We start from the raw sequence: 16,616 nt of genomic DNA on the forward strand, positions 1-16,616 counted from the left end.
GGATTTCCAGGGAAATCCTCTCAGGATTTCCAGGGAAATCCTCTCAGGATTTCCAGGGAAATCCTCTCAGGATTTCCAGGGAAATCCTCTCAGGATTTCCAGGGAAATCCTCTCAGGATTTCCAGGGAAATCCTCTCAGGATTTCCAGGGAAATCCTCTCAGGATTTCCAGGGAAATCCTCTCAGGATTTCCAGGGAAATTCTCTCAGGATTTCCAGGGAAACCCTCTCAGGATTTCCAGGGAAACCCTCTCAGGATTTCCAGGGAAACCCTCTCAGGATTTCCAGGGAAATCCTCTCAGGATTTCCAGGGAAATCCTCTCAGGATTTCCAGGGAAATCCTCTCAGGATTTCCAGGGAAATCCTCTCAGGATTTCCAGGGAAATCCTCTCAGGATTTCCAGGGAAATCCTTTCAGGATTTCCAGAGAAATCCTCTCAGGATTTCCAGAGAAATCCTCTCAGGATTTCCAGGGAAATCCTCTCAGAATTTCCAGGGAAATCCTCTCAGGATTTCCAGGGAAATCCTCTCAGGATTTCCAGGGAAAACCTCTCAGGATTTCCAGGGAAATCCTCTCAGGATTTCCAGGGAAATCCTCTCAGGATTTCCAGGGAAATCCTCTCAGGATTTCCAGGGAAATCCTCTCAGGATTTCCAGAGAAATTTTCTCAGGATTTCCAGAGAAATCCTCTCAAGATGTCGAGATAATCATTTCAGGATTTCCATCGAAATGCCCTCTGAATTCCAACAAAATTCTCTCAGGATTTCCAGGGAAATCCCCTCAGGATTTCAAACGCAATACTCTCACGATTTCCAGAGAAAACCTCTCAGGATATCCAGAGATATTCTTTCAATAGTTCCTAGAGAAATTCTAGAGAAAAATCCTCTCAGGATTTCCAACGAAATCCTCTCAGCATTTCCAGCGAAATCCTCTCAGGATTTCCCGAGAAGTACTCTTAGGATTACCAGAGAAATCCTATGAGGACTTCTCTGGGAAATCCTCTCAGGATTTCCAGGGAAATCCTCTTAGGATTTCCAGGGAAATCCTCTCAGGATTTCCAGGGAAATCCTCTCAGGATTTCCAGGGAAATCCTCTCAGGATTTCCAGGGAAATCCTCTCAGGATTTCCAGGGAAAACCTCTCAGGATTTCCAGGGAAATCCTCTCAGGATTTCCAGGGAAATCCTCTCAGGATTTCCAGGGAAACCCTCTCAGGATTTCCAGGGAATTCCTCTCAGGATTTCCAGGGAAATCCTCTCCGGATTTCCAGGGAAATCCTCTCAGGATTTCCAGGGAAATCCTCTCAGGATTTCCAGGGAAATCCTCTCAGGATTTCCAGGGAAATCCTCTCAGGATTTCCAGGGAAATCCTCTCAGGATTTCCAGGGAAATCCTCTCAGGATTTCCAGGGAAATCCTCTCAGGATTTCCAGGGAAATCCTCTCAGGATTTCCAGGGAAATCCTCTCAGGATTTCCAGGGAAATCCTCTCAGGATTTCCAGGGAAATCCTCTCAGGATTTCCAGGGAAATCCTCTCAGGATTTCCAGGGAAATCCTCTCAGGATTTCCAGGGAAATCCTCTCAGGATTTCCAGGGAAATCCTCTCAGGATTTCCAGGGAAATCCTCTCAGGATTTCCAGGGAAATCCTCTCAGGATTTCCAGGGAAATCCTCTCAGGATTTCCAGGGAAATCCTCTCAGGATTTCCAGGGAAATCCTCTCAGGATTTCCAGGGAAATCCTCTCAGGATTTCCAGGAAAATTCTCTCAGGATTTCCAGGGAAATTCTCTCAGGATTTCCAGGGATATCCTCTCAGGATTTCCAGGGATATCCTCTCAGGATTTCCAGGGAAACCCTCTCAGGATTTCCAGGGAAACCCTCTCAGGATTTCCAGGGAAATCCTCTCAGGATTTCCAGGGAAATCCTCTCAGGATTTCCAGGGAAATCCTCTCAGGATTTCCAGGGAAATCCTCTCAGGATTTCCAGGGAAATCCTCTCAGGATTTCCAGGGAAATCCTCTCAGGATTTCCAGGGAAATCCTCTCAGGATTTCCAGGGAAATCCTCTCAGGATTTCCAGGGAAATCCTCTCAGGATTTCCAGGGAAATCCTCTCAGGATTTCCAGGGAAATCCTCTCAGGATTTCCAGGGAAATCCTCTCAGGATTTCCAGGGAAATCCTCTCAGGATTTCCAGGGAAATCCTCTCAGGATTTCCAGGGAAATCCTCCCAGGATTTCCAGGGAAATCCTCTCAGGATTTCCAGGGAAATCCTCTCAGGATTTCCAGGGAAATTCTCTCAGGATTTCCAGGGATATCCTCTCAGGATTTCCAGGGAATTCTTCTCAGGTAGTATTATTGTAGGTGACTATATGCCAAACAACTTTGTTGTAGACCCGTAAGTGATCCGTCAGTGAGGCGAAACATTGGGATTTCAGTATTTATATTCCTTTACGTGTATTGGAAAAACGACAATAATGTTTCACCTTGCTTTAGCTAGGGAATAAATTTTTAACAGGCGTCGGATCACTTTGCGGATCACTTCGCGGTCTTCGACAAAGTTGTTTGGCATATCGTCACCTACAAGAATAGCTAAGGTTTTAATAATTGAACACTTGCAGCACCACCTAGCGGCAAAAATCAAAAGCTCAAGATTTCTCCATACATTTGGCCAAGTTTTCCCATACAAACTTCAAGCTTGTTGAGCGCCCCCTTAGGGGCTATGCACAAATTACGTCACGCTTTAGGAGGGGAGGGGGCGAGGTTTTGCAGAACATGACAACCCATACAAACAATCGTGAGGTCTCATACAAAAAGCGTGACATAGGGTAGAAGGAGGTTGAAAATGGTCGAATTTTGCGCGACATCACCCCTTAGACTAAATCGATTTCGCTCAAATGATGAACGTAGCTTCTGGAAGTCCAAAACAACTGATACAGTAGGTAAGACTTGGCATTTTTTTTAATTTTATATTTTTCATATAAGTGTGGGCCATCCTAATACGCCCTTTTCAAATGTTAGTCTAGATAAATGTTAGATTATGCAAAATTGCTTCTTAAACAAACTTTTAAACATCCATAAAGTTTTATTGGTTGATGAGAGGCTACTGAACCTATATATGGCCAGGTTGGCACGAAACACGATGAAAAATATTCACTCAATGTAGACATGAAAAAAGTTGTTGTTAGAAAAACTTTTTTTCCTTAAATATGTCACAGCAACATTGTTTGGAGAAAATGTAGGTAATTGAAATACCTTTCTTCAGAAAAAAAATCGTCAATTTAAAAACATAGGGTTTTTTTGTAATATCGACTTTAATTTTTAAAACCTTTATTTTTCACTGTAGGAATTAATTTTGTATTTTTTGGATATTTTTCTAAAAAACTTCATAGAATTTCACGATAGTCCGCCATACAACACTTTTTTGTAGGTCTCGTCATTTTTGGGTTACATCGATATGAAAAAAATCTATAAAAAAAATTGGGCCCTCTTCAAATATTACTCTTGAAAAATTTCGAAAAACAAAATATGCAAAGTTGCTTAGAAAGACATATTGTTCATGTCCACCAAGTTTCGTTCGATTCTGAGAGGGTGCTGCCAACCGCTGGTCGAGTTGGCGCGAAATTCGTCATATGAAAGTTATTATTTTGGGGCTAAATTAAAAAAAAAATGTTTGTCGACTTTGACCTAATGGCTATAAACAAATTGTAGTTCCCCAGTGTAGTATTAGAAGATGTAATATTTTATACTTCACGACGCCTTCCAAAGAGCGTTCGTGCGAACCAAAATTAAACCAATGACTGACTTTTATATTCCCAATGAACTTCATCGCCTGCTGTTCTATTGGAATTACTGTAAATCATCTATTAAATACCTATAGTCCTTATTTATCTCCCTACACCCAGTACACCCAAAAAAGTGTTGCCTTATTCTAATGCGTGTCCGGCCTTTAATATGCGTTCTATAATCACTGTTATCAATATAATTCTATGCTTCCGTAATTGTTAACCATTATAAGTATTGCCTCAGGACAAAAACTGTCATCACATTGCAGTTATGAGAAGCTTCAACTTCAACTTACCTCCTTTGAATCCTACTGATCACAGATGATTGGCCATGTAATTAGCTATCACCCAGATAGTTGTGCAACTTTATGTTGGTTTCGCCGCTACAACTTCTGACTCAGCTGAGAAGCGACCACCAGTTACCATCTAGAAAGGCACCATCGCCCTGGACCACTACACAGACAGAGACCCATGACTACGACTGCTTCCTCTATAACACACAGCTAATCACCATCCAGTTTATGCAACTTGCGTGCCGCACACTGACTGTAGTGGCCCGTTCCTTCCTGCAGTTCGATGATGTCTGTGTTTATTTCTTTAAACGAGCCATTTCCGGGCTCCGGCACGCACTACGCCATCGTCGTCGTCACTGCATTTTATGACGTCGTCGACATCGACAAAAAGTACGACAACCAGTTATAGTCATCATAACTCAGCTGCCGTCGCTGTTAAGAACAAGATTGATTGCATCTAGTAAAACGACAATCCAGCAAGAAGAGTCCCCTTTTGCCGGGCTTGAATTTCCCCGGTGGATGTTCTCTATTAATAGGACCGTCATCTCTGTGTCTCTCTCCCCGCCCATATAAATAGTTTATTATGATTCAGCTATTAATACACCGATACTAACGCTCAGCTATGTTTATCTCAATTTCAGGATATCTCCAGTATGCGAAATGTGATCAGTCGTGTGAAAGGCAGCCAGCCAGCACCCATCCTCCTAGTCGCCAACAAATTAGACTTAGATTGCCAAAGAGAAGTTTCGACAGCCGAAGGTAAGTGTGGCATCGGATCCGTTGATAGAATATGTTCCTATTTTCATCATAAATTCCAAGTAAAATCCTTTCAGGATTTCAAGTGAAATCCTCTCAGAATATCTATTGTAATCCTCTCAAGATTTCCAGTGAAATGTTCATAGGATTTACAGTGAACCTCTCCAGGTTCCCAGAGAAATACTTTCGGGACGGATTTCCTGAGAAATCCTCTCAGGATTTCCTGAGAAATCCTCTCAGGATTTCCTGAGAAATCCTCTCAGGATTTCCTTAGAAATCCTCTCAGGATTTCCTTAGAAATCCTCTCAGGATTTCCTGAGAAATCCTCTCAGGATTTCAAGAGAAATCCTCTCAGGAATGCCTGAGAAATGCTCTCAGGATTTCTTGAGAAATCCTCTCAGAATTTCCTGAGAAATCCTTTCAGGATTTCCTTAGAAATCCTTTCAGGATTTCCTGAGAAATCCTTTCAGGATTTCCTGAGAAATCCTTTCAGGATTTCCTGAGAAATCCTTTCAGGATTTTCTGAGAAATCCTTTCAGGATTTCCTGAGAAATCATCTCAGGATTTCCTGAGAAATCCTCTCAGGATTTCCTGAGAAATCCTCTCAGGATTTCCTGAGAAATCCTTTCAGGATTTCTTGAGAAATCCTTTCAGGATTTCTTGAGAAATCCTCTCAGGATTTCCTGAGAAATCCTTTCAGGATTTCCTGAGAAATCCTTTCAGGATTTCCTGAGAAATCCTTTCAGGATTTCCTGAGAAATCCTTTCAGGATTTCCTGAGAAATCCTTTCAGGATTTCCTGAGAAATCCTTTCAGGATTTCCTGAGAAATCCTTTCAGGATTTCCTGAGAAATCCTTTCAGGATTTCCAGAGAAATCCTTTCAGGATTTCCTGAGAAATCCTTTCAGGATTTCCTGAGAAATCCTTTCAGGATTTCCTGAGTAATCCTTTCAGGATTTCCTGAGAAATCCTTTCAGGATTTCCTGAGAAATTCTTTCAGGATTTCCTGAGAAATCCTCTCAGGATTTCCAGAGAAATCCTCTCAGGATTTCCTGAGAAATCCTCTCAGGATTTCCTAAGAAATCCTCTCACGATTTCCTAAGAAATCCTCTCAGGATTTCTTGAGAAATCCTCTCAGGATTTCCTGAGATATGCTCTCAGGATTTCCTGAGAAATCCTCTCAGGATTTCCTGAGAAATCCTCTCAGGATTTCCTGAGAAATCCTCTCAGGATTTCCTGAGAAATCCTCTCAGGATTTCCTGAGAAATCCTCTCAGGATTTCCTGAGATATGCAGGATTTTCTGAGAAATCCTCTCAGGATTTGCTGAGATATGCTCTCAGGATTTCCTGAGAAATCCTTTCAGGATTTCCTGAGAAATCCTTTCAGGATTTCCTGAGAAATCCTTTCAGGATTTCCTGAGAAATCCTTTCAGGATTTCCTGAGAAATCCTTTCAGGATTTCCTGAGAAATCCTTTCAGGATTTCCTGAGAAATCCTTTCAGGATTTCCTGAGAAATCCTTTCAGGATTTCCTGAGAAATCCTTTCAGGATTTCCTGAGAAATCCTTTCAGGATTTCCTGAGAAATCCTTTCAGGATTTCCTGAGAAATCCTTTCAGGATTTCCTGAGAAATCCTTTCAGGATTTCCTGAGAAATCCTTTCAGGATTTCCTGAGAAATCCTTTCAGGATTTCCTGAGAAATCCTTTCAGGATTTCCTGAGAAATCCTTTCAGGATTTCCTGAGAAATCCTTTCAGGATTTCCTGAGAAATCCTTTCAGGATTTCCTGAGAAATCCTTTCAGGATTTCCTGAGAAATCCTTTCAGGATTTCCTGAGAAATCCTTTCAGGATTTCCTGAGAAATCCTTTCAGGATTTCCTGAGAAATCCTTTCAGGATTTCCTGAGAAATCCTTTCAGGATTTCCTGAGAAATCCTTTCAGGATTTCCTGAGAAATCCTTTCAGGATTTCCTGAGAAATCCTTTCAGGATTTCCTGAGAAATCCTTTCAGGATTTCCTGAGAAATCCTTTCAGGATTTCCTGAGAAATCCTTTCAGGATTTCCTGAGAAATCCTTTCAGGATTTCCTGAGAAATCCTTTCAGGATTTCCTGAGAAATCCTTTCAGGATTTCCTGAGAAATCCTTTCAGGATTTCCTGAGAAATCCTTTCAGGATTTCCTGAGAAATCCTTTCAGGATTTCCTGAGAAATCCTTTCAGGATTTCCTGAGAAATCCTTTCAGGATTTCCTGAGAAATCCTTTCAGGATTTCCTGAGAAATCCTTTCAGGATTTCCTGAGAAATCCTTTCAGGATTTCCTGAGAAATCCTTTCAGGATTTCCTGAGAAATCCTCTCAGGATTTCCTGAGAAATCCTCTCAGGATTTCCTGAGAAATCCTCTCAGGATTTCCTGAGAAATCCTCTCAGGATTTCCTGAGAAATCCTCTCAGGATTTCCTGAGAAATCCTCTCAGGATTTCCTGAGAAATCCTCTCAGGATTTCCTGAGAAATCCTCTCAGGATTTCCTGAGAAATCCTCTCAGGATTTCCTGAGAAATCCTCTCAGGATTTCCTGAGAAATCCTCTCAGGATTTCCTGAGAAATCCTCTCAGGATATCCTGAGAAATCCTCTCAGGATATCCTGAGAAATCCTCTCAGGATTTCCTGAGAAATCCTCTCAGGATTTCCTGAGAAATCCTCTCAGGATTTCCTGAGAAATCCTCTCAGGATTTCCTGAGAAATCCTCTCAGGATTTCCTGAGAAATCCTCTCAGGATTTCTTGAGAAATCCTCTCAGGATTTCCTGAGAAATCCTCTCAGGATTTCCTGAGAAATCCTCTCAGGATTTCCTGAGAAATCCTCTCAGGATTTCCTGAGAAATCCTCTCAGGATTTCCTGAGAAATCCTCTCAGGACTTCCTGAGAAATCCTCTCAGGACTTCCTGAGAAATCCTCTCAGGATTTCCTGAGAAATCCTCTCAGGATTTCCAGAGAAATCCTCTCAGGATTTCCTGAGAAATCCTCTCAGGATTTCCTGAGAAATCCTCTCAGGATTTCCTGAGAAATCCTCTCAGGATTTCCTGAGAAATCCTCCCAGGATTTCCTGAGAAATCCTCTCAGGATTTCCTGAGAAATCCTCTCAGGATTTCCTGAGAAATCTTCTCGGGATTTCCTGAGAAATCCTCTCAGGATTTCCTGAGAAATCCTCTCAGGATTTCCTGAGAAATCCTCTCAGGATTTCCTGAGAAATCCTCTCAGGATTTCCTGTGAAATCCTCTCAGGATTTCCTGAGAAATCCTCTCAGGATTTCCTGAGAAATCCTCTCAGGATTTCCTGAGAAATCCTCTCAGGATTTCCTGAGAAATCCTCTCAGGATTTCCTGAGAAATCCTCTCAGAATTTCCTGAGAAATCCTCTCAGGATTTCCTGAGAAATCCTCTCAGGATTTCCTGAGAAATCCTCTCAGGATTTCCTGAGAAATCCTCTCAGGATTTCCTGAGAAATCCTCTCAGGATTTCCTGAGAAATCCTCTCAGGATTTCCTGAGAAATCCTCTCAGGATTTCCTGAGAAATCCTCTCAGGATTTCCTGAGAAATCCTCTCAGGATTTCCTGAGAAATCCTCTCAGGATTTCCTGAGAAATCCTCTCAGGATTTCCTGAGAAATCCTCTCAGGATTTCCTGAGAAATCCTCTCAGGATTTCCTGAGAAATCCTCTCAGGATTTCCTGAGAAATCCTCTCAGGATTTCCTGAGAAATCCTCTCAGGATTTCCTGAGAAATCCTCTCAGGATTTCCTGAGAAATCCTCGCAGGATTTCCTGAGAAATCCTCTCAGGATTTCCTGAGAAATCCTCTCAGGATTTCCTGAGAAATCCTCTCAGGATTTCCTGAGAAATCCTCTCAGGATTTCCTGAGAAATCCTCTCAGGATTTCCTGAAAAATCCTCTCAGGATTTTCTGAGAAATCCTCTCAGGATTTCCTGAAAAATCCTCTCAGGATTTCCTGAGAAATCCTCTCAGGATTTCCTGAGAAATCCTCTCAGGATTTCATGAGAAATCCTCTCAGGATTTCCTGAGAAATGCTCTCAGGATTTCCTATGAAATCCTCTCAGGACTCAGGACCAGTGAAATCCTTCCAGAGTTGCGGTGAAATCCATCGTTTCAAGATTTTAAGTAAAACTCTTCAAGGATTCCTTCCAGAATTTTGAGGAAAACCTTATATGGATAATCTTCCCAGGATTTTAAGAAAAATCCTTCCAGGATTTTTAGGAAAATTTTTCCAAGATTTTTAGTAAAATCCTTCCAGGATTTTGAGGAAAATCCTTTCAGGATTTTTAATAAAATTCTTTCAGGATTTTTATTATAACCCTTTTTGGATTTTAAGTAAAATCCTTCTTGAATTTTAAGTAAAATTCTTCTAGGATGTTGAGTTAAATTCTTCCAGGATTTTGATTAAATTCTTCCAAGATTTTAAGTTAAATCCTTCCAGGGTTTTAGGTTAAATCCTTTCAGGATTTTAAATAAAATTCTTTCAGAATATACGGTAAAATTCTTTAACGAGCAAATGGAACTGAGTATCCTACTTTAAGATATTAGTGAAAGAAATTTCTTCTTTCGACAACGAAATCAAAGCTCCTCGTGCTTTCGAAGAAAACCGCTTATAATAAGGAAAAAAAACATTGCTCATAGGAACACCACCACCGTGGAAGCAAAGCTTTTCCTTGATGTAATGTTGTAATTTTCTGCAACATCTGGTGCTTCTCCTTGGTTTGTGAATTTGCTCCCAGGACCTTCTCCAAGGCTATACATAGCATGAAGCTCCACCGGCGGCGGCGGCGTCGTCGTAGTCCAATTGGCGATGCTATATTAGCAACCGCCATGTTTTCCCTTAACAACAACTTCAGTCTGCTGCATACCGCGCCAGGTTGGTCTCATTTTCTTGTGTCTAGTAGTAAACGTTCGAAGGGGGATTATGTGTTTTTCTCATGTCTGGAAGTTGGCACCGAGGGAATGTGATCTTGAAGGTTGTTCATTCCCTTGTAAGGCATGGGAGTTGCCAGACAAAGGTAAGACCCTAGCAACGCGTGACAGCTTCGAGACTTGGATGGCAATCTGTTCCGAATTGGAGTTATGAGAAGAAAGTTCAAGATTCACTGAAAAAGAAAATTACAAAATTCAGTTGAGCTTCAATGCCGAGTGTGTTCCGCAAGACAAACAAATTGACCGGACCTGCAGAAACTCAAAAATTGTGTAAACTTTGACTTTTCGTAGTATTTGAACAACTGAAATCTTATGAAATCTATTTTGAGTTGACGAGCATCGTAAAAATCTTTAAGTAGGTGTAGGAACCAAGAATTTAAAATTTATAGTCCCAGTTTTTCTAGTGAAAGCTTACACTCACTATCTGCATAGAACGAGCTCTTATGCATTCAGCCCTTCAATACGTACAAAGAGCCCTCCTAATGGTTGTAACCACTCCACACAGGGAATGAATCCATGCACATGCAAATGCTCAGACCGGGATTTGCTCATGTGGAAGGAAAAAGTGCAGTTGGAAAATATTGCCAGGTCCTCCACCTCGGGCAATCTCAATCCCGGAATCCCATCAACCAGCAGCAAAGGCGCACCCAAATCGAACCCAATAAGCCATCGAAGCCAATTGCGAATCGCTTCTTATTTCCTTATTTACTATTTCCCTCTCGATTTGCACTCACTTCTTGCCACCGTCGCTGCCATCAGGGGATCAGCCGCTCGCTCCATCTACGAATCCGGCTCGAATGCGAACTATTTTACAAGCTAAATTCCTTTTTTGCCCCCGCTTCGGAAGTAAGGATCCAACCCTACACGGGGCGATCCGGAGATGGCAGCAGCTGTTTATTGGCTTCGGTGTCTTTTACCTTCTTCTGAAGATGTTTCGATTCCTGACTTGGTCCTGAGGCATGGCACCAGAGACCGGTACGGAGGTGCCAGGAGAATTGATGTTTCCAATTTCTTCCGCGCACAGTTTCCAGTGAATTGAATTCTACATTTTCCGCCCGTTTGGCGCGTATTCTTGCCCCGTTTCTGGTGCTCTGGACCCAGACCCAATCCACAGTCCTATTTTATGCTCGGAGTAAACCGATGATGGGGAAAAAGGCAGCCAAATGCAAAACCATTTCCGATGAGAATGGTAGAAAAATTGCACTAAATTTACGTCTCGTACTTACTACTTGTCTTCGGGGGTAGGAAATGAGCATCTTATCCGCTTGGACATGGAGGACTAGCAGTTGGATGTAGCACAAATATTGAAGGGTTATCTGTGCGAGGATTCTTTCGGGAATCCTGAGAGGATTCCTTCGGGAATCCTGAGAGGAATCCTTCGGGAATCCTGAGAGGAATCCTTCGGGATTCCTCCAAAGGATTCCTTCGGGAATCCTCCAAAGCAATCCTCTCAGGATTCCCAAAGAAATCCTCTCAGGATTCCCAAAGGAATCATCTCAGGATTCCCAAAAGAATCCTCTCAGGATTCCCAAAAGAATCCTCTCAGGATTCCCAAAGGAATCCTCTCAGGATTCCCAAAGGAATCCTCTCAAGATTCCCAAAAGAATCCTCTCAGGATTCCCAAAGGAATCCTCTCAGGATTCCCAAAGGAATCCTCTCAGGATTCCCAAAGGAATCCTCTCAGGTTTCCCAAAGGAATCCTCTCAGGTTTCCCAAAGGAATCCTCTCAGGATTCCCAAAGGATCCTCTCAGGATTCCCAAAGGAATCCTCTCAGGATTCCCAAAGGAATCCTCTCAGGATTCCCAAAGGAATCCTCCCAGGATTCCCAAAGGAATCCTCTCAGGATTCCCAAAGAAATCCTCTCAGGATTCCCAAAGAAATCCTCTCAGGATTCCCAAAGGAATCCTCTCAGGATTCCCAAAGGAATCCTCTCAGGATTCCCAAAGGAATCCTCTCAGGATTCCCAAAGGAATCCTCTCAGGATTCCCAAAGGAATCCTCTCAGGATTCCCAAAGGAATCCTCTCAGGATTCCCAAAGGAATTCTCTCAGGATTTCCAAAGGAATCCTCTCAGGATTGCCAAAGGAATCCTCTAGGGATTCACAAAGGAATCCTCTCAGGATTCCCAAAGGAATCCTCTCAGGATTCCCAAAGGAATCCTCTCAGGATTCCCAAAGGAATCCTCTCAGGATTCCCAAAGGAATCCTCTCAGGATTCCCAAAGGAATCCTCTCAGGATTCCCAAAGGAATCCTCTCAGGATTCCCAAAGGAATCCTCTCAGGATTCCCAAAGGTATCCTCTCAGGATTCCCAAAGGAATCCTCTCAGGATTCCCAAAGGAATCCTCTTAGGATTCCCAAAGGAATCCTCTCAGGATTCCCAAAGGAATCCTCTCAGGATTCCCAAAGGAATCCTCTCAGGATTCCCAAAGGAATCCTCTCAGGATTCCCAAAGGAATCCTCTCAGGATTCCCAAAGGAATCCTCTCAGGATTCCCAAAGGAATCCTCTCAGGATTCCCAAAGGAATCCTCTCAGGATTCCCAAAGGAATCCTCTCAGGATTCCCAAAGGAATCCTCTCAGGATTCTCAAAGGAATCCTCTCAGGATTCCCAAAGGAATCCTCTCAGGATTCCCAAAGGAATCCTCTCAGGATTCCCAAAGGAATCCTCTCAGGATTCCCAAAGGAATCCTCTCAGGATTCCCAAAGGAATCCTCTCAGGATTCCCAAAGGAATCCTCTCAGGATTCCCAAAGGAATCCTCTCATCCCAAAGGAATCCTCTCAGGATTCCCAAAGGAATCCTCTCAGGATTCCCAAAGGAATCCTCTCAGGATTCCCAAAGGAATCTTCTCAGGATTCCCAAAGGAATCCTCTCAGGATTCCCAAAGGAATCCTCTCAGGATTCCCAAAGGAATCCTCTCAGGATTCCCAAAGGAATCCTCTCAGGATTCCCAAAGGAATCCTCTCAGGATTCCCAAAGGAATCCTCTCAGGATTCCCAAAGGAATCCTCTCAGGATTCCCAAAGGAATCCTCTCAGGATTCCCAAAGGAATCCTCTCAGGATTCCCAAAGGAATCCTCTCAGGATTCCCAAAGGAATCCTCTCAGGATTCCCAAAGGAATCCTCTCAGGATTCCCAAAGGAATCCTCTCAGGATTCCCAAAGGAATCCTCTCAGGATTCCCAAAGGAATCCTCTCAGGATTCCCAAAGGAATCCTCTCAGGATTCCCAAAGGAATCCTCTCAGGATTCCCAAAGGAATCCTCTCAGGATTCCCAAAGGAATCCTCTCAGGATTCCCAAAGGAATCCTCTCAGGATTCCCAAAGGAATCCTCTCAGGATTCCCAAAGGAATCCTCTCAGGATTCCCAAAGGAATCCTCTCAGGATTCCCAAAGGAATCCTCTCAGGATTCCCAAAGGAATTCTCTCAGGATTCCCAAAGGAATCCTCTCAGGATTCCCAAAGGAATCCTCTCAGGATTCCCAAAGGAATCCTCTCAGGATTCCCAAAGGAATCCTCTCAGGATTCCCAAAGGAATCCTCTCAGGATTCCCAAAGGAATCCTCTCAGGATTCCCAAAGGAATCCTCTCAGGATTCCCAAAGGAATCCTCTCAGGATTCCCAAAGAAATCCTCTCAGGATTCCCAAAGGAATCCTCTCAGGATTCCCAAAGGAATCCTCTCAGGATTCACAAAGGGATCCTCTCAGGATTCCCAAAGGAATCCTCTCAGGATTCCCAGAGGAATCCTCTCAGGATTCCCAAAGGGATCCTCTCAGGATTCACAAAGGAATCCTCTCAGGATTCCCAAAGGGATCCTCTCAGGATTCCCAAAGGAATCCTCTCAGGATTCCCAAAGGAATCCTCTCAGGATTCACAAACGAATCCTCTCAGGATTCCCAAAGGGATCCTCTGAGGATTTGCAAAGGAATCCTGTCATGATTCCCACATGAATCCTCTCAGGATTCCCGAAGGAATCCTCTCAGGATTCCCAAAGGAATCCTCTCAGGATTCCCAAAGGAATCCTCTCAGGATTCCCAAAGGAATCCTCTCAGGATTCCCAAAGGAATCCTCTCAGGATTCCCAAAGGAATCCTCTCAGGATTCCCAAAGGAATCCTCTCAGGATTCCCAAAGGAATCCTCTCAGGATTCCCAAAGGAATCCTCTCAGGATTCCCAAAGGAATCCTCTCAGGATTCCCAAAGGAATCCTCTCAGGATTCCCAAAGGAATCCTCTCAGGATTCCCAAAGGAATCCTCTCAGGATTTCCAAAGGAATCCTCTCAGGATTCCCAAAGGAATCCTCTCAGGTTTCCCAAAGGAATCCTCTCAGGATTCCCAAAGGAATCCTCTCAGGATTCCCAAAGGAATCCTCTCAGGATTCCCAAAGGAATCCTCTCAGGATTCCCAAAGGAATCCTCTCAGGATTCCCAAAGGAATCCTCTCAGGATTCCCAAAGGAATCCTCTCAGGATTCCCAAAGGAATCCTCTCAGGATTCCCAAAGGAATCCTCTCGGGATTCACAAAGGAATCCTCTCAGGATTCCCAAAAGGATCCTCTGAGGATTTGCAAAGGAATCCTGTCATGATTCCCACATGAATCCTCTCAGGATTTCCAAAGGAATCCTCTCAGGATTTCCAAAGGAAACCTCTCAGGATTCCCAAAGGAATCCTCTCAGGATTCACAAAGGAATCCTCTCAGGATTCCTAAAGAAATCCTCTCAGGATTCCCAAAGGAATCCTCTCAGGATTCCCAGAGGAATCCTCTCAGGATTCCCAAAGGGATCCTCTCAGGATTCACAAAGGAATCCTCTCAGGATTCCCAAAGGGATCCTCTCAGGATTCCCAAAGGAATCCTCTCAGGATTCCCAAAGGAATCCTCTCAGGATTCACAAACGAATCCTCTCAGGATTCCCAAAGGGATCCTCTGAGGATTTGCAAAGGAATCCTGTCATGATTCCCACATGAATCCTCTCAGGATTCCCGAAGGAATCCTCTCAGGATTCCCAAAGGAATCCTCTCAGGATTCCCAAAGGAATCCTCTCAGGATTCCCAAAGGAATCCTCTCAGGATTCCCAAAGGAATCCTCTCAGGATTCCCAAAGGAATCCTCTCAGGATTCCCAAAGGGATCCTCTGAGGATTTGCAAAGGAATCCTGTCATGATTCCCACATGAATCCTCTCAGGATTTCCAAAGGAATCCTCTCAGGATTTCCAAAGGAAACCTCTCAGGATTCCCAAAGGAATCCTCTCAGGATTCACAAAGGAATCCTCTCAGGATTCACAAAGGGATCCTCTCAGGATTCCCAAAGGAATCCTCTCAGGATTCCCAGAGGAATCCTCTCAGGATTCCCAAAGGGATCCTCTCAGGATTCACAAAGGAATCCTCTCAGGATTCCCAAAGGGATCCTCTCAGGATTCCCAAAGGAATCCTCTCAGGATTCCCAAAGGAATCCTCTCAGGATTCACAAACGAATCCTCTCAGGATTCCCAAAGGGATCCTCTGAGGATTTGCAAAGGAATCCTGTCATGATTCCCACATGAATCCTCTCAGGATTCCCGAAGGAATCCTCTCAGGATTCCCAAAGGAATCCTCTCAGGATTCCCAAAGGAATCCTCTCAGGATTCCCAAAGGAATCCTCTCAGGATTCCCAAAGGAATCCTCTCGGGATTCACAAAGGAATCCTCTCAGGATTCCCAAAGGGATCCTCTGAGGATTTGCAAAGGAATCCTGTCATGATTCCCACATGAATCCTCTCAGGATTTCCAAAGGAATCCTCTCAGGATTTCCAAAGGAAACCTCTCAGGATTCCCAAAGGAATCCTCTCAGGATTCACAAAGGAATCCTCTCAGGATTCACAAAGGGATCCTCTCAGGATTCCCAAAGGAATCCTCTCAGGATTCCCAGAGGAATCCTCTCAGGATTCCCAAAGGGATCCTCTCAGGATTCACAAAGGAATCCTCTCAGGATTCCCAAAGGGATCCTCTCAGGATTCCCAAAGGAATCCTCTCAGGATTCCCAAAGGAATCCTCTCAGGATTCACAAACGAATCCTCTCAGGATTCCCAAAGGGATCCTCTGAGGATTTGCAAAGGAATCCTGTCATGATTCCCACATGAATCCTCTCAGGATTCCCGAAGGAATCCTCTCAGGATTCCCAAAGGAATCCTCTCAGGATTCCCAAAGGAATCCTCTCAGGATTCCCAAAGGAATCCTCTCAGGATTCCCAAAGGAATCCTCTCAGGATTCCCAAAGGAATCCTCTCAGGATTCCCAAAGGAATCCTCTCAGGATTCCCAAAGGAATCCTCTCAGGATTCCCAAAGGAATCCTCTCAGGATTCCCAAAGGAATCCTCTCAGGATTCCCAAAGGAATCCTCTCAGGATTCCCAAAGGAATCCTCTCAGGATTCCCAAAGGAATCCTCTCAGGATTCCCAAAGGAATCCTCTCAGGATTCCCAAAGGAATCCTCTCAGGATTTCCAAAGGAATCCTCTCAGGATTCCCAAAGGAATCCTCTCAGGTTTCCCAAAGGAATCCTCTCAGGATTCCCAAAGGAATCCTCTCAGGATTCCCAAAGGAATCCTCTCAGGATTCCCAAAGGAATCCTCTCAGGATTCCCAAAGGAATCCTCTCAGGATTCCCAAAGGAATCCTCTCAGGATTCCCAAAGGAATCCTCTCAGGATTCCCAAAGGAATCCTCTCAGGATTCCCAAAGGAATCCTCTCGGGATTCACAAAGGAATCCTCTCAGGATTCCCAAAGGGATCCTCTGAGGATTTGCAAAGGAATCCTGTCATGATTCCCACATGAATCCTCTCAGGATTTCCAAAGGAATCCT

General features: G+C 43.7%; 1 protein-coding gene across 8 annotated transcripts in view; it reads left to right on the forward strand.

Annotated features, from left to right (window-relative positions):
- Positions 1 to 16,616, forward strand: part of LOC109409861 (ras-related protein Rap-2a) — a 489,211-nt gene that overhangs the window by 451,898 nt on the left and 20,697 nt on the right. For all 8 annotated transcript variants that reach the window (XM_029875083.2, XM_029875087.2, XM_062855713.1 and 5 more), the window contains one exon: positions 4,708 to 4,825. In XM_029875083.2, coding sequence (XP_029730943.1) covers positions 4,708 to 4,825 — 118 coding nt within the window. The remainder of the gene's footprint in view (positions 1 to 4,707; positions 4,826 to 16,616) is intronic.

Source organism: Aedes albopictus, chromosome 3 (genome assembly GCF_035046485.1).
Source record: "Aedes albopictus strain Foshan chromosome 3, AalbF5, whole genome shotgun sequence".
NCBI lineage: Eukaryota > Metazoa > Arthropoda > Insecta > Diptera > Culicidae > Aedes > Aedes albopictus.